We start from the raw sequence: 19,346 nt of genomic DNA, 5'->3' as shown, positions 1-19,346 counted from the left end.
TCACTTCCAGTTGTCCTCTATAATGACCCTACTCTTTACTTTCACGTTCATCCATCCCGTCATTACGCATCTCACCTCGGCCTCCCTCTTTCACTCTCGCCATCTCTCGCTCTCTGTCTCACTTTCCCTGATTTGTAGTCAGTCCTTCAAAACAAGGCATCCTGAAACTACTCATTATCATTCCAGGGCATGAAATGGTGGTGAGACTCTGTTGCAGCCATATTGCTTCTAAAGTATGACAGCACACAATTTGAGCAGCGCTCACAGAACAACCGACCCAGGGGAGCAGACAGCCGCAAAATGGAAGCATAATGGAAAATGGAAGCAGAGTAGCAGGGAGACTTCTTCAGAGGCCAAAAAAGGTTGACATCCCTCTAACAAACAACCGGGAACATGGAGAGACTTGTTCCAGGCATTACTGGGTTGGCTGTCATACCTGAAAATGCCCCATGTGGATTCCTCATATATGAAGAAAGGTGATAGAGGGACAAAATCCACAGTATTAAAGTCTTACAAATGCATTTTCAATTTCTACGTAAGCTAACACTGTGGCTCAGCAAGGAAGCACTTTGAGAGAAGCTAAAAAGGCTGAAAGGTTGAAAGATCCCAATTTGATTCATCTCACTTTTAGCTTTGCTGAAATTAAAACTGTTGGAAATGGATTTATTTTACAAATTCTGCTTTAAACTGGTCTTTGATATTAGAATATATGAAACAATTGAGTTACATACATTGATTTATCACAATACATGTTATCAGTCTTTAAAAATGATCCTAGATTGAACATGAATAGTCTTAACCAAAGATATTCTCGATATTTCAGTGAATAAGTGAAAATGCTGACTTTTGGTAGCACTGAAAGTTTTCAGTTTTAACTACTTGGGGATATCTGATGAATATCTGCATCAGTTTGTATGGGAATCCTTCAATGATGTTGATGTTTCACTCTGAAGTGACGAGCTAAGTTTTCTCAAACCAGAATCGAGTTCTTTTGTTGAACACATCCAAACTGGAGGAACGATTTCAGAAACTTAAGCTCAAAGGTTCAAACTTGGGATTCAGTGCAATAGCTTTTATATTGCCAGACGTTTCAAAATGTTTTATTATGTCATTCACTCTTACTGCGTCTTCCACACCTTCCCACATTCACACCTCTGAGTGTACAGGGAGCAGTGGGAGAGGGAGGTGAGTGAGAGGAGAGAGAAAGAGCTCTCTTGGCTCGTGATGTCTTTCAGTTCATGCACAAAATTTACAGAGACAAAAGGATGCGAGGAAAAATGTCTAGAATAGTAATTTATTTCCCGAGGGAAGCGAAAGGCAGAGAGAAACATGCTTGCTGTGGAGTTTTTCCTCTAATCAAGATTGATTTTTTCCCCCCATTAAATTCTGAGTCCTGCTGTATTACATCAAGTCAACAGCAGCAGTGGGAGATGCAGAATGCAGCCATGCTGCAGCTACAATTCCCTCTCTACCTCTTCCGCTTTCTTTCCAATTTCCTATAAGGGATGATGATGACTTCACTCCCTCTGTCAGTTCTCTCACGCGTTCCCCTTATTTCACAAACAAAACAGAGGTGGTGGCTGGTGAGAGATGGTGAATGATGGAAACGGGGAGAACACAATGGGCATATTTGAGCAAGGGTGAAAACACAAGCGAGGATGAGAAATTTAAGAAAAAGAGAGCATAAAATGCAAGGAGACGACTGATGTAAGAATCTGGAGAATGGATGTGAGTGAGCCTGCAAGCAGTGATAGCCCCTCCCATAATCCCACTGCACTTTACATGAACCTTCTCTGGAGGAAGGGGGGGCATTATCACTGAGTTCTTCTCCTTATCTGAGCTTACTCTCTTACTTAATCGACAAACATCCAAAAACACTTCTTACAATTAATCAGACAGCTGTACTACGGGGACAGACATCGGCACTGCTTTTCTATCTAAACTTAAACAGACTGCAAAAATAAGGATTCCTGCACAGGAGACATTAAACTGACGGACATTAAACTGCCAGTTGCTTTGGATGAACAAAGTCACCGGTGTGGCATTACTGGTCTGAAGTAAAGCACAAGGTTAAGAGTTGCCACCTGAAAGCATTACCACCCAGTAAAACATAAACAGAAAAAAAGAAACAGCAATTACAGCTGTCTCAGGAAGCAACACACTGTACTGTCTCCAGCACGGCACACTACAACAAAAGCACATCCACACATCTAAAACGATGTAATAGGATTTTACAGGCATCACAAGAAACTGCGTGGTGCAGAGAAGCCTGCATACAGCATCTCTCTCAGTCTTAAGCACAGGAAGCAAGCTCAGGCTAATTTTCTCAAAAGTAAATGAACAAAAAAACTGTGGTAAATAGTTTCAACCCTTTTGGAGAGAAAGGATGCTCTATTTCAGTGTCACATAAAAGGCACGAGTACTGCTCCACTTGCAGAAACTTCTATTTTATCATGTAAAAGCCAGGAGGAAGAGAAATCTATGTTAATGCCACTTTGACTGGTTTTGAAAGAACTACAATTATATCTGAACAGCGAGAATCTTTAATGTCTGTTTTCATCTTATTCGCTCTGTGGGAGATGGAGAGGAAGACACAGATGTTTCTAGTCAAAACACAAGCTTCAATTAAATTAGTTTTACCTGTTATAACCAGAACCAACTGTGAATCTGTGTGTTAAACGCTGGTTTAGCTTGCACAGCTCTACCACATTACCCCAAATAAAAGAGTGTTTCTGGGGTGTCAGAGGTTTGCAAGTCTGTGTTGAAGCTATTTGTAAAATTGGTACTGCAAATAAATAATTGATTTATTCTTCAATATTCTTTATTGTTAGCAGAAGTAAAACAACAACAAAAATGCTCATAAGAGATCTTTAAAGTGCAAATCGGCACCCTTAAATTGCCTTTATAGTCCAACCAATCAAAACACAGACATGTTATGACTTTAAAGATGTTACATTCTGTCTGAAGCAGTCAAATATGAGTGAATGTTGCTAAAAACAAAGTCTAAGAATAATACAATTATCAAACCAGAAAAAGTATGAAGTAATATGAAAATCTCTGTATGCAGCCCTGGAAGTTCAGCTGAGCACAGCCTGAGGAAATGTGCTCTAGCCTCAAGAAATCATGCATGCTGTTGCTGTTTATTGCAAAATATGTGCTGCCAATAAGGAGTAGAGATGGACCGATCCGATATTACGTATCGGTATCGGTCTGATACTGACCCAAATTACTGGATCGGATATTGGCGAGAAATAAAAAATGTAATCCGATCCATTAAATATCAAAAAAGCACCTCACAAAACTTGCTACACGGCGTAACTCGGCTCATAACCGTAGCACGTCGCAGCAGTATGCATCACGTGATAGAGCAGCTGTGTGTATTTGTAGCCTAGCTACCAAACCAGCATTTCATCTCTGAGGAAGTTATCTCAGAGAGAAGTAAAGCAAGTGTGTAAGTTCATCTCTGAATGTTTGTAAAGCATTCCCACGTTAAGCTTAACAATCGATATATGGAGCGACTGCCTCTCTCTCTCTCTCCTGCTGCTACTTCAATCGTGAAACTGATCAATGATCAGCTGATCGGCTTTTCTGTCGCGAGTCCGTCTCTCTTCTTAGTTTTTGGCTCACTTCTCACCAGAAAGAGGAAACCAGCGGCTGAACAACAGCAGCGCGTTTAAACTTGATAAGCTGTTGTTAGAATTTATTTAATATTACTTTCTACACCAGGATCTTTTTCTACGCAGCTGACGGCTGGTAACTGTGCAGGGGCGGATCTAGCAAAGTTTAGCCAGGGGGGCCGATAGGGCATGAACAGGGAAAAGGGGGCACAAAGACATACTTTTCTTTCTTATTCTCATTTAAAATGTCTAGCTTTTAATAAATAATTATCTGACTCTTACACCCAAAGTTTTAATCTTATGTAAAATGTATAGAAGTCCATTACTGTATATAGTAACTGTTAATTCTAATATACCCTAGTAAGCTATAGTACTTTTGCCTTTGGGAAGATACCATCTGTGCAGTCTGCAGTTCTGTAGAAGAAAGATGTTGAATCTATTTAATATTTCTTGATAAATAATTTATTTCTGTGCATTTTCCCCCCTGCATCAAATTAAATTTGATTACATCGATTAAGCATCATGAGGTGAAGGGTGGGGGGTGGTTCCCTTTTTTCTTTTTTTTTTTGCTGGGAGTTTGCAACCCTATTAGTTAGGTTGCTTAATATTTCTGCTAAGTACTCTTTAAAATACCAGAATAGGGAGGATGGGGTAGGTTTAAGTTTATTAGATTGATCAGTGTTGCTGAACTATGAAATATTTTGGGCGCAGTGTATTTTTTTTACATACAGGTATAACAGAATAGCTTTAGTGTTGTTATTTATTTAAACTTGAGTATAAACTTATACAAAATGCAGCAAGATATTAAAAAAAACGTTTTATTGATTAAAAAACACACTATATCGGATTCATATCGGTATCGGCAGATATCAAAATTTATGATATCGGTATCGGACATAAAGTGGTATCGTGCCATCTCTAATAAGGAGCCGATGAAAGTTATTGAGTTACAAAGGCAATTTAGCTCTGCTGTAACCTTCACATTATGACAATTTGCATGAAATCAACATTTTAGTTTACAGTTATACCCACTCATCTTAAGCGGCCTATTTTTCACATTCTCAGTCTTTAATGGGGTATTTAAAGGTTTAACAGAAACCGAGCAACCGAGGCTCAGAATGACTTGCTTATATCACAAAGCCCAACCTTGTACACTGTTACTCTATAGCCCTACTGTTTTCTTAAGTGTCCATTTTTCACCCTCTCTCTCTCCCACACTCTCTATACAGAACAGGAAGTGGTATGTGGGTCAGAGCACATATGCAGAGATGAGCACAGGGAATCGAGAGCGTTCCCAGAAACGCACACACATAGGAAAGAAGATGTATAAATGGGAGGTTTTCCATCCATGACTTGTGAGTGCATGAAAGCTCCTGTGGTTCCCATCATGTCTCTCTCACACACACAGACATACATATGCATATATACAGTAACTGTTATACTGAATTTGCGTACATGTGCAGTATCTCAAGTGTTCCCAATGCAAACAACTTCCTCTGCCTGAGGCCAGTGTCCAGCCAAACAGGCTGTGTTTATTTTATAAAAATGGCTGAAACCGTGTGGAAAAGGGACCACTCAAAACATTTTGGTGGAACGGGAGGAAAAAAAGTAACTGCCAAGACTCCTCAACATGTGTATTTCTCTTCAGTGATTCATCTTGTATGAATATATAAACATGTCCCCATCAAATGCTCTTGATCCTTCCTCGTTCCCTTCTTTTTGATCTCTGAGGCTGAATATGTAGATGTGTTCCTGCAGGCTACAGAGTTACACCCAGAGCTCGTGATTGCCGCTTTTAATGTTTCACTGTGAACTCGATTTTTCAAAGGCAACTCCAATATGCGGCATGTGAGAGCCCAGATGTGCTGAAGCTGTAGAGTAAGAGCCTTATGTTTGTTGAGAATACTGCCATGGACTGTATAACCCAAACTGCTTCCAGACACTGGTTTCCAGCTGCTCCTGCGTCATGATTATCCAGAGCCAGCAATTTTGATTGTTTGTTGTAATCTTTTTGTTTACTGATCAAAACTGTCAAATAGGCCAGAATACTTGTTGCACTAATACGAATCTGACTTTAAAAACAACACAAAAAACATTTTTTTTAATGAATTTCAGGATAACTAGTTATAATCTATTAACAGTGCTATACAAAAGCCTTTTACGTCTGTATTATATAGTAATACGCTATAATAGTGTCCACAATTCTAATAAACTTGAAAGTCAGTATTTGGTATGACCACCTTTATTCTTCAGCACGTCCTGCACTCGCTGCATTGACAGTGTGTTTGGGATCACTGTCATACTGAAAATTGAAGCTGTTGCCAATCAGATGATTTCCAGATGGTATTGCACGGTGGATCAAAATCTGACTGCACTTTTCTGCATTCACACGTCCATCAATGTTGACAAGATTCCCAACACCACTGGCTCAGAGGCTGTCATGTTTTTGGACAAGATACTCACTGTTGTACCTCTGTCTGAGTGGCCATGTCTGAAGAATACTTTGAAAGACCCTCCTAAAGGGTCATCAAAATGTGCTGGCAATATGTCCCTATTGCTCTCTTGTAACACAAGAAAAACAAATTTTCTTAAGGTATGTCAAACTGCACCATCACAGTCTGCTACACTGCTTCCATTTACGGTGCACATAATGTTGTGCTTTAAAGCCTTTTCCTGTAAACAGCCTTCCAGATTCTGAGTGGGACCATGTTTTAGACAGCCCTGCATAAAGACGCTGACTTTCACACTGTCGCTTTCATCCATAACTCCGAGGTGGTCCCAGAAGTTAACTTGGGAGGTGTTACAGAATGATTGAACAGATAATTAAAATTAAATACTCAAACAAAAAAATCAGTGGCTGAAACACTTTCTTTTCTTTTCATTTCAGAATTAACTGATACTACAACATTTCTGATGTCTCTAACAGTCCTGGAGGCTGATTACAGCACTACCATCTTTGTTACAAATGAGCTCTTATTATCACAGAGGACCAGTTTGAACGAGGATAGAGTGGGATGCACATTAGATAGTAAGTCTTTAGAGATACAGATGAAACCAGCAGGGTCCTGAAAGGCAGACAGTACAATCCTCTTCAGTGTGACAGTTAACCCAGATTAAAGCTCTGTTGGTACACTCATTCCTCTTTAAGCCATTTGCAGGAACATTTTTTTTCTTGGCTCATTTGGCCATTGATTCAATGATGAGTAAAAAAAACCCCAAAAAACAAAACATCAGCATGAGGTTACTTTAATAACATTTTCTGCTTGTATACACATTAAGGAACACAGAACTAAACAGGCAGAAACAGCCCTCCGGGGCCCAGTTTAACTCTGTGGATCTTAAAACATTTACATGCACGAGTCTAAAATCATCATTAGCTAAAGTGCCCTGAGAGAAGTGAAAAATCTGTTTGCTTCAAACGTGACCTCCTCAAAGTTCATCTAATGAACAGAGACCACTGTTAAGAGTGATGGAAGCTATGTGATTATATTCCTGACTATTTTTGGAGAGAAAATATTGACATGAGGGTGTGGAATGGAGAGAGGCTGTGGAGTGGGGAAACTGTTTGGTGTTTATCTTGTATGCTTCGGAAAAGCTATTTATTCCATCACATGCAATAAAACTTAGTCTGGAATCAATTACAAATATGCAAAGTACTAAAAGTACTAATGTGCCAACTTCCGCGTGCAGTAGGTTTCATGATCAGGCCTACTAATTTTAAACAGGTGTCTGCTTGCAGTTACAACCAAATCAAATTTCCCTCACAAGACGCCTTTCCAGCACCAAGTCTCACGTGTTTATCTATGTTCCAGTGTAATTTGTTTTCTGGATTGAAAGAGTGACTCTTTTCATCATTTTATCTATATAAAAATTTATTGGCTGACAATTACTACTAATTACTAACCACTGCATCTGTTTCCGTGGAATATAGCTGTTTCTGTAATGGCAGAATAATTTTACTTCATTTAATCCTTCTCGTGACAAGCGTTTGCTGCAGGATTTAACAATCCCACAGTGCAAGAGTGGTTTAGCTGGGATTGAAGCCTGATTAAAGACAACAAAAGATTACAAGCGCATGCTGATAGGTGTTACTGACCTCGGTGACGTCCATGACCTTGATGGCCGCCAGCTGTCCCGTCTTAACATGTCGACCCTGCAAAGAAACACAGGAGAGAGGAGAGATGAGCAAAGTGGAAATCTGTATTTTTCTGCATTGTGAACAGCAGCTACCAATGTATGTAATTAAAGTGTAAGCTTGGTTATAGGACAATTATGAGCACAATGTGACAATAAAAGTTGCTGCTTTATTGAAGGCCAAGTATATGACTATGCAAATCGATGGTAGTGTCCAAGGCTGAGTACACATGGAGGTTTATTCAGCCGTTCCAAAAAATAAAAACCACATTTATAACAAGTTATTTGTCTCTACAATAGCGTGGAGAACCACAAGCAATAATCCAAACCTTTATCATTTCCAAACAGGCTGAGCACAGTGTTTCCAACGTGGACTGGTGCAAAGAATTAAAACAGTAAACTCATTTTATCCAGGCAGAGCAAACACCGTCTGAACAGCTTTTCCAAATTTAAAGGACATAAACAGCGTGAAATAGTATGTGACCTGAAAGAGGCAATAATGATACCATGCTTCACTACATGTGTGAGCAACTAGCCTGCAGCTCCACCATACTGCATGCATGTTTTTCATAATTTCAGAATGAATGTGACAAAACATGCAATAGGCTTGCACAACGTCGCATGTGTACCTTTCTTTTTTTTTTAGAAAAGAAGTTATTGCCAATAATTGTTGAGATAACCGCCAGCTTGTGGTCAAAGCAGTATTATCTCATTCTTGAGAGGCTTTCAGAAATACTTTGAGACTTTGTAAAACTCAGCACCAAATGTCATGGTCCTGGGCCATGTTGGCCCAGTATTCTTAGTTTTCGTGTGTTTTGTATTTTGTTCTTTATTTATGCCTTGGTTCCTAGGTTGTTTAGTTAAGATGTTCCTTATTTGGTTGCCCCCTGTGTGCCCCTCTGTGTATCTGGGAACCCTCGTTTCCCCTCGTGTTTTATTCCATGTTTTCCCCAGCCCGTTATGTCCGTGCTCTCTCCTCCTGTCTGAACCTCTGTGTACTTCCTGTTTTACTTTGACAGTCTCCCGTCAGTGTTGCATTTGCTCCTGCCGTGTCTTGTTATGATTATCAGCGTCACCTGTGTTCCCTGTGTGCTCCCACTTCCCTCATTTTGTATTTATGTCTGCGTCTCCCTCAGTTCTGTGTCGCGTTCTCCCTCATGACTGTGTGCCCCTCCGTGTGTTTCCTCGTGAGTCAGTTCCTTAGTACTTCCCAGTTTAGTTTCATATTATTTTGTATCGCCTTTATCCTCTGTCAGCAATAAAGCTGTATTTTGAGTTCAGTCCTGTTTTCCCCGTGAGTTTGCGTTTGGGTCCTCTTCTGCCTGCATACAGCCTGATCATGACACAAAGGTATATAACAGAAAAATGAAGGAGGCTTTAAATGAGCTAGAAGCTGGAAATAGATTATATGCTAACAATAACTTTTGGGAGCAAACTAGCATGTAGCAACTTTTGTTTTTGTTTTTTAATACCATGTAAAAATTAAACCAATAGCTTATTTTAAAGATATTGTGAAGACTTCACTTTTTATAGAGTTTTTAAAATACTTCATGCCAAGCAAAAAATAATTACTCTGAAAGGATAAAAAACTAACAACTTACATGTTGCAATTGCTCTAAAGCCCCCTAAATTAATTCAGCGTTAGGGCCACTGGGAAAGAAAAAAAAAAGTGGGCATGTCTTTTTTCTTCTTTTTCTTTTCCAGAATTCTGAGAAAAGAGTCAGAATTCTAAAAAATATATATATATATTTTTTAAAAAAAATCTGACTTTAATGTCACAATTCTGACTTTTTTTTCCTCAGAATTCTGGAAAAGAAGAAAAAACAACAACTTGCCCACTTATTTTTTTCCCCAGTGGCCCTAATCCTCTTCTGTAGAAAACAACTAATAAATACTCACACTGACAAATACTAATGGAGCACTAGCTACTCGAGCAGTTTAAAAAATAGACTGTAAAACTTAAATTTCAACCATTTGGAGAGCTAAAATTTCCAGTTCACCATGAAAAGAACAAAAATTACCAACATATTTTTCCAGGTAAAAGATTGGCAAAAGAACACACCCACAGAACAAACCTTATTCTCACACTAGCCTACATAGCATTACAGGAAAGGCACACAGCTGTTACAGCCTGAACAAGCAAGCACTTTTGAATACGGCAATGGTGTAGAGATAAACAAACTCTTCCAGGAAAGACAAACACAGAAAGGGAAAAATTTGAGATGATGCAATGCTTTATGACTATTATGTGTGTAGTGTGTGCGTCTGATCAGGTTTCCTTTGTCAGAAGAGGCGCTATGACACCTGAACCACCAGCCCCAACGACTGAGTGATGAGAGATTAACCCATTTCAGTTTAGACAAGGGGGGCGCGCGCGTGCGTGCGTGCGTGCGTGCGTGCGTGTCTGTGTGTAGGGCTGACGAAAAAGGTCAAGGCTGATGGAGACAGCAAACTGCAAAACTGACAAGAAAACAAATCTCTGATGGTGCTTTTTGGTGGGGACTATCAAGTTACACTACGGAACACAATAAAGGATAAAGGAGGACTCTGACTTTTCTATAGTACTAGATTTCGATATTCTGTTATTTTGTGACCTTTACTTTATGCCTTCTTGTGGTAATGTGGCTCTTATCTCAAAATCTTAAACCTTTCTCTTTATATAATCTTAACAAAATATAAGAGAAATAAAGGACAAACAAATGAGAAATAAACAGATGTTTTTAAATGCCGAGAGGAGATAGAATATTAATGTAGTACATTACTGAAAATGCTGAGAATGAAGTAGCTACTAAACATTACTGTAGAGCATATGTAAATGGTCAAAACGGTCAAGCTGTTTTGACCGTTTACATAACGTGACATAATTTTAAAAAGACTTGTTGCTTAAATGTAGCCCAATTTAGGTCCAATAAGCCCCACATACATTCTAGCACATGAATTAACTATACAAATGTTTACTTTATTTTCTCCAATGAATATAAACTTCGACCACCAGTTACATTAAAAAAAAAAATTACATTTTGCAACACACTGGCGAGTTAAATCCATCGCCAGTACTGTGATGGACTTTCTTGTGAATGTTTGGATGCTAGCACGCTGCTGCAGTGGACTGTAGTTTGCATAGAAATGTGAACTTATCTGCAAAAACTCGTTAACTACTAACTGAGCGGTACAGAAACTTCCAGAAAGTCCAAACTTTTACTTTGAATGAAAATGTCTCTATTAGCCTCCATCAAGCTTAAGTATCTATCTTACTGCAGCGCTGCTGAGTCAAACGTTTCTAAGCCATGACACAACCACACTGCAGGTTTTCCCTATTATGTACTGATGCACACAAACTAACCGCCACTAACAAATGCTCTCACCAAGGAGATTTGCAGGCACAAAAGTATATGAACCCTCACTATTCCCCCGGCTTACTGCCTCCTCAGTGTGACCTCACCACCTGCACTTCAGACTTTGCATTTCTTTTTCTCCGAGCCATGTTTAACAATTTGCTGCCAAAAAGAATAGCAGGTAGGGTACCAGCCCATTTTAGCTGATGATGCAGTTTGTAAAGGCGGCAGGATGTGTCTCACACACACACGAACACACTGCAAATACTCTGAAACGTCTTATATTAACTCCCTGACAAACAATGGAAACTCAAGCAGACACACACCTTACATTCCCCATACACTCACACACCCGAGGCTCAAAGATTGTATAGAAGTTGTGTAGATACTGATGAAATGATGACACTAATGTGTGAGAACATGTGCATCTTTTTACACCCTGAGGTTTTGTTGCATACAGTTAATGTGTAAATATGAAAAAATATAATTATGACTCTGTGTGTGTGTCACAGACTAAATTACTAACAAATTTCTACGCGTCTGCATCACTCGCCTTTGCATGTGAGAAAGGTGACCTCAGCACAGCACAGACTGTTATAATTACAGACCCCCCCCCCCCCCACACACACACACACACACACACACACTAGACAAGCATACAACGGTTAAAAGATGACATCATCTTCTTCCCAGATTCTTTTGTTCAAAAACGAGACACAGATATACGCACACACCTGGCCTTTATGAAAAACCGAAAGACAGAAAAAAAGCCAGAAGGAAGAATCATCAGTCTTTGGAAATAACAAAGACTTCCAGAGAGGAAGAAAAAGAAATTAGATGTTCACACAGGCTGTCCAGTTTTGCAACAATATCTAAACATGTGGTTCTAAAAGTAGACCCTCCAAATTGCCTCAAATCAAATCTGCTTGTAGGCCCATCTGAAATGATTTACTTAAAGGATCCTGTGTTGTGTCTATTTACGTAGCTCTTGAGGCAGAGTCCAAGAAGAAGTGGACAACATTTCAAAAAGCACAAGTGAAATGTTTCAGTGACATTAACTCTCAGTTTCACTCCACTATAAAGCATTTCTTTGTCTGTAAGGATTGATGGTCTTTTCCACAGCAGTAGAAAAACTCAAAAACCACCAATGTCAAAAACAGAAAACATGAGCAGCACATGTTTCAGAGTAGTCTATTAACTTTTATCACTGCCCCTACTGACAGTCCACAGCTTCAACATACAAATGCAGGTCCTTAAGGCCTAGCGGAAGCACTCATGGACGTCTGAGCTTTAGGTTTTTATTTTTGTGTTATTTAGATAAAAACTGAAACATGCTAAACTACTGAGATCACGATTCATTGTGCTAGCCCCAGCATCTTCAGTCTTGGTAAGATTGAGTCACTGCACAGATGAAACACATTCAAAGAGAAAAGGAAAAAAAATCCCTGTCGGAGGTTAAGACAGTTTATATATAGTTTGGATGCTCATATCACTGCCTGTAGGATGCAGTAATACGGACACTGGATTTTAGGGGTTAAAACATCAATTACTGCCTTAATAGACACCCAGGCATATATTTAGTTGCCAATCTTCCAGTTTAGACCTTTAGAGACAATGTTTTTTTCATTTCAGCACATAAATCGTCACAAAAGATGACGATTTACCAAGCTTTACTCGTTGGGTATAAACCATATGGTTTTTAGCACTTAAATCAAAACTGAAAAAATAAAAACATTATGACTGCTGTTGCTTTTTTTCCTCCTAGAAGAAAAGAAGATTAAAGGGGGACATTAAACTTCAGTCAATCCTTCATTCTGCTTTTTAAGAGCCCTTTATTGCCTAACTATGAATGCAAATAGTACAGTTACTGAAACTCTCTGTTAACACCTCCCAGCTGACTCCATGCCCCATTCAAACATGATATAATCTTTCTGTCATCCGACTCTCCCATGACTAGCACCGTGATCTATCCGTTCAACGCTCAGTCAATTCTCTGTGTGGGATGTTTGGACCAGAGTTTCCTTCATCATGGAAAAGCCTGCAGGGCTTAGGAAGTGGAGAGGAGCTGGTTTCAGCAATGAAGTTCGGCTCATATTTCCTTAACAAGTTTTTTGAGACAGCCTTAAGGGAACTTTTGCAAGTTTGAGATAACAATACACAATTGGTTTGGGAGCTTTTTTACATGGATGTAATGTGTTACCCCTTTTCCACTAAAGGTGTTTTGGTGCCATCGTCCAATCTTAAACTGGTTCTATGCAGCTCCAAAGACTGGGGATGCCAAAAGAGCTTGCACAATTTAAGAGGCGTTCAGTAATGGCTTTGCTTTCATATACTCATTGATAAATATAAAAGGAGGTAATTAAAGCAACAATCAACAAAGATGAATGAGCACCATGACAGATGAAGAGTCGCAGCCTGACCTTTAGGGATTCCTTCACTCTCATTGTTCATCTCTCCAACCAGAACCCACCAAAGGTTTAATGAGGACCTGACCCTAGAGTTCACAAGGATCATTCAGGTAGTGTGACCTTTGACCTCAAGCTACAACTTCAAGGGGCAAGGGATCCAGGTTATTTTCACTGAAGTGAAAAGCTATGTCCACATAGAAGGCCTGGCGTTTACAGGACATTTGCCCCATCTGTTTCCACAAATGATGTGTCAAGGCAAGGTAACCAGATGTAGGTCATCCTCATTGTACAAGTGCTTAGTCCCAACACACATCCCCTCTACTTACAGACAATAAATAAAATCTGAGCTTAAAAAAAAGCTTTAGGTCATGTTTAGAAAGTCGACGATTATCTGGTGGATACACTGACATACATATACCACAGGCCCGCACAATAAATCAAATTTATTGTCATCGTGATATCAGTCTGTGCGATGGGCCCATCGCAAAATACAGCGAAACTGCGATAATTGGGTACCTTAAAATGTTTACACACGTGCTTTAAAGAATTTACCAATCAAAGAAACCCCTTTACACATTTGACCAGTCAAATAGAGCCCTTCACGGCATTAACCAATCAATGGATTACAGACCCGCCTCCTACGTAGGTGGGGAGCGAACAGCGCTGCATTAACGAGTCAGAGTTGTAATGGCTGACTATGGCTACTGACTTTGAACTCGTGGCTAAAAATAATAGTACCTCGCTTATTTGGAGGTACTTTGGATTTGATAAAGACGATGTTCTCCGAACACAGGTGCTCTGCAAAACTTGCCGAACACTCGTGGCAACCACCAGAGAAAACACGACTAATCTCCACCATCATCTTCAATACAACCACAGAGAACTGTTTGAGCACGATCTGATATCATCGTGTTGGTGTTGTTCCCAGATCAACATAGTAAATGTTGTTCCAACATCAACATTGCAAGTGACCAATCAGAATGTTGTGACGTCATACTTTTGCGACTTCGGGAAAAACCGCCGTAAAACAAAAAACTGTACTTAAGCTGTGAGAAACCGCCTCTGTCCGCCAATCAACGGACCCTAAACCACAACCCTTTAATAAACGCTAAGCAGAACTGATATTGTCCTTGCAACATTGGAATTTCATAAATGCACGAATGGCTTGGTGCACAAAAGAATAACATCACAACAATGTGATTGGTCACTTGCAATGTTGTTCCAGGAACAACACCAACACGACGATATCAGAACATCCACTGTTTGAAGAGTTCCAGAAAGACAGGGCTAGCCAAACAAAGGTTGCTAATGTTAAGACAATGAGCACAGCAGTCCAACAGCCGTCTCTGTATCAGTTTTTCAAGTGGAACTCCTTATGAGAAAACGTCGAAGCGCTACAAAGAAATAACAGAGGCCATTACACATTTTTAGGCTAAAGACATGATGCCTATAAATACAGTTAGCAGAGAGGACTTCACCAGTCTGATACATAAAATGGACCGGCGATACCGCATCCACTCACGAAACTACTTTTCCCATGTCGCCATTCCACAAATGTACGAAACATGCCGGAAGACCACCATGTTTGAACTGAGCCAAGCTGAAAACTACGCAAGCACTACAGACCTATGGTCAAGTCGTACAACGGAACCATATATGAGTTTCACAGTGCACTTCCTCACCGAAGACTTTGAACTGAAAACACGGTGTCTAGAGACTGTATTTTCCAGACTCTCACACTAGTGAAAATATAGCCCATGTATTACATGAGGTGCTGGCCAGCTGGGATCTTAAAGAAGACCCAAATTTTTTTATTGGGGCAATGTTTCAATGTTAAAGTGCACTTTGTTGCTTCACTGCTAATACAGCAGCTTTCTTTAAATTAAACCGTTGCAGTAAAACAAAAATTATTCAATTCAATTTTATTTATATAGCGCCAAATCACAACAAAAGTCGCCTCAAGGCGCTTCATAGATACAGAGAAAAACCCAACAATCATATGACCCCCTATGAGCAAGCACTTTGGCGACAGTGGGAAGGAAAAACTCCCTTTTAACAGGAAGAAACCTCCGGCAGAACCAGGCTCAGGGAGGGGCGGCCATCTGCTGCGACCGGTTGGGGTGAGAGAAGGAAGACAGGATAAAGACATGCTGTGGAAGAGAAACAGAGGTTAATAACAGATATGATTCAATGCAGAGAGGTCTGTTAACACATAGTGAGTGAGAAAGGTGACTGGAAAGGAAAAACTCAATGCATCATGGGAATCCCCCGGCAGCCTACGTCTATTGCAGCATAACTAAGGGAGGATTCAGGGTCACCTGGTCCAGCCCTAACTATTATGTATTCTGGGTTTTTTTGTTTTGCTATTTATTTTATCGCAAGTCATATCGTTATCGCAATATTGATCTCAGTTATTGCACATCGCAGATTTTCCTAATATCGTGCAGCCCTAATATACCAGATGCTCATTTATCAGACGGTTACTTATTTTAACTTCCCTGAAATGACTTTCTGCAGGTTTAAGGTGTTCAAAGTGCACGCAAGAGAGATGGAAAGTCACACGGGCTTCCTGTTATATGTAAGCAAGAAATCATGACTTCTCAAACCACTGGACCCTGTAATCCTCCTAACAGAGAACATTGTACGGTTCTCACTGTGCTACATGACAATAAAACATAAAAGTGTCATTTTGTTTTTTACAAGTGCCCACACAAAATAAGCTTAAAGCTGAAGAGGTTTTACTGCAGAGCGTGCATGCTGATTTCTCGTGGCTGCCCTTTACCCTTGCAAAATAAGACCACACTCTAGATTTCCTGCCTCATATACGTGGGCTCATCACAAACTAGGAACCACGGGGACCAGCAGGCTGTGACCGAGCGCCACCACTTCCTGTCAGGTTTAAGATATTTTTGCCCTATAACCAATAAAAACACATCTCTTATCATTGATTGACATCTGTTTGACTATTACACACCACACCAATTATTTCACTGACTTTTTGTTTGTTTATTTTTTTCCCCCTGTTGCTGTGCCCCAACACATTTAGTGTTGCTGGTTTGCTTTAAAAAACAGGAAATCTGGTTTTACATTTTTTCCAGCTGCTGCTTGGAAACGGCGGAAGTCTGGAGAGATGTAAAGAAGAGCGAAGATGAGCAAGACGAGGCTGAGAATCAGAGGGTTAGAAAACGAGGAAAAACAAGAAATAACAACATGAGTTGGTGTGTGTGTGTGTGTGTGTGTGTGTGTGTGTGTGTGTGTGTGTGTGTGTGTGTGTGTGTGTGTGTGTGTGTGTGTGTTTTACAGATAGAATTAAGACAAGGGGGGGGGAAAAGAAACTGCGCGACTTCCCCCTTAAGGAAATGCCAGGGAAGTGTAGTCATTTTAGAGCCAACACACACACACACACACACACTACAAATTGTTGTCAACAGTACACATAGTGCATGTTTATCTTTAATCTGAACATATACCTGATTTTACTGGGCATACGTGTGAGTGTGTGTGCACATGCATGATCCATTTCAGGACAAAGCGTCCTTTATTGTGCCCCTCTGAGCTTTCGGGGCATAGAGAAGGAGCCAGGTGCAAGCTTTAGTGCAAACACAAATACTTTCACAAACACATTTACATGCACAGATGCACAGAGAAACCCCCAAAACAAACACACACATATAGAAAGATGTGCACAGACAAACACCCTGCCTATTTCTGCAGCTCGGCAGTGTGAAAACCATCTCGCTAACAAGTCTTTATTGATCAAACCAACAACGTGTGGAGTTTTGAAAAGTCTTGAAACCATCACGACAATGATGGGCTTTGACACCTATGAGCAGCTTCTTGTATGCTAAACACAACCTCACAAGTGCTATAACAGGAGACACACACACAAAACAAGGTAGAAAGAAGAAAACACAAGGGCCAGAGGAGGAATTAAAACTTTTATTGCTGCTTCCACATCACAGCTGCTGCTCAGTTCTCTTGTCAACAACAGTGACAGTGTCGATCACTAACCCTACGGTGCTTCTATTCTCGTGGGAAAAGCACAAAAAATACAGGCACACATACAGTTTATGAAGGTGTCATAAGGCAGGAATTCTCTTTTTAGTTAGTGTGTGTCACAGTACATAGTTTCCAAGCACACCACTATGTATTATTTAGAAGCAGGGCAATTGATTATTTCTGCTGCTCATTGATCTCTCCATTAAGTGCATAAAAAAACAAAATACTGTATGTGTGTGTAACTGTTCTCCAAACAGTCGCAGTTGGGAAACTTTGATGACAAAAATCCATCTACCATCTGCCATCAGTACAAACGGACACCTGTTTTAAGCTGTAAAACTTCAAGCAGCTGTTTCAGAAAATCCACCCAATCAGCTCGCATTAAATATGCAGACGAGAAGCCTGCATTTCATATCATTTACTGTCTTAACAGTAAATGATATTATTCTTCAGGCAAAACATTTTTAAAAGTCCTTTTTGTTATCCCTTAAAGCCTAGATAAAGCTCAGCTTTTACTTCTTATTTTGGCCATTAAAGCACCCAGAGTGTCTCCCAACGCTGTAACCTGACATTCACGATTCACTCAAAGGTTTGGTTGTGTGGCTCATGCAGAGGAGCTCATCTGCATCACTTCCTTCTTGGTTATGACAGGGTACCGTGCAAATGAAGAAGACATCACTTGTGTTGATCTACTGCTTTGTGACAAACACCCAGTTAATGCAGAAAGCTTGTATTTTTGAGCTATTTCTATCAGTGCCCCCTGAGGTAGACTGCAGCTGCCATCTTTAATGGAAAGAAACAAGAATAATGACAGTCAGAGATTGTTTTTTTTTTAAACTAAAAACATTTTTCTGCCTGATAGTAGACAACCAAACAGTGTCAAATCTCACAGAGCTGAGTCATATTTGTGGTGCTTTCTTTGTTTGTGACCCATTCATTCCCCTCCTCTTTTTATTCCCTTATCTTAAACTCCACCTTCGCAGATGGGGAATGAGCTGCATTTTTGCTATTTCAGACTGGAGGATTTTCATTAATCTACAGTACCTACCAGGCTCCCGCCTTTGTCTTCTCCTTTGTCTAATGTATGTCTGTTTCTATCATTTCTGGATCTACAAAAATCACTATTTATCAGTGTGTTGCTTCTCCCAAAAACAGGAAAACAACGAGAGACTTGATAAGATGTTAAGCTCAGTTTCTGCTTCTCCTTTGCTCTGCCTTAGTGTTTAAACAGGGAGCTCTGTGTAAGTAGGCCAAGAAAACAGTCTCACTCTGGGGAGCAACACAAAGACACAAAGAGGGGGAGAGAGAGAGCGAGGTTGGTCAGTAATAAATCTCCATTGATTGCTGTGATCCAGCAATCCTAAAATTCAAAGAGTGTCTGCACCTGCACTAATGATGACCACACACACAGAGAGACTGACACTATCCTTTTGATCTCCACACACATACGGATACCACAAATCTTTAAAGTTTCAGGCATTAAAAAAAGAAATAAAGAAAACAGAAAGGAGTCAGGACATTAAAGTATTACAGAAAGACAGACGGTGAAAAGTGGATAGATAGGTGGGGGAGACAGTTGAGGGATGGGGGGGTTGGCCAGCGCTGCATAGCTGCTGTAATTAGATCTAGTGGTAGTAAGGGGGTTACATTCTGGGCAGTGCTGCAACTTTCCATAACGTAATGAGCTATCACCCCATTTTTAGACACACAAGGAGGACTGACGGTCATTGAAATGGATATCGCTTATGACCAGGCCGACAAACCACAACATCAGGGCTTTTCCAAAGCTGTTCACAGGCAGCTGGGAAAATGCTGAGTGCCGCAAAAATTTTACTCCCGCACCTGAAGACGAG

At 40.2% G+C, this 19,346-nt stretch overlaps 1 protein-coding gene across 8 annotated transcripts in view; it reads right to left on the bottom strand.

The window, feature by feature from the left end:
• LOC102777943 (mitogen-activated protein kinase kinase kinase kinase 4) overlaps window positions 1–19,346 on the bottom strand; it is a 102,624-nt gene that overhangs the window by 47,345 nt on the left and 35,933 nt on the right. For all 8 annotated transcript variants that reach the window (XM_087830037.1, XM_035909075.2, XM_035909078.2 and 5 more), the window contains exon 3: window positions 7,714–7,770. In XM_087830037.1, coding sequence (XP_087686163.1) covers window positions 7,714–7,770 — 57 coding nt within the window. The remainder of the gene's footprint in view (window positions 1–7,713; window positions 7,771–19,346) is intronic.

This window comes from Neolamprologus brichardi, chromosome 16 (assembly GCF_056152115.1).
Source record: "Neolamprologus brichardi isolate AB-2024 chromosome 16, ASM5615211v1, whole genome shotgun sequence".
In the NCBI taxonomy this organism is placed as follows: domain Eukaryota; kingdom Metazoa; phylum Chordata; class Actinopteri; order Cichliformes; family Cichlidae; genus Neolamprologus; species Neolamprologus brichardi.
The sequence above is the reverse complement of the archived record's forward strand: the minus strand, read 5'-3'. Positions and strand labels throughout refer to the sequence as shown.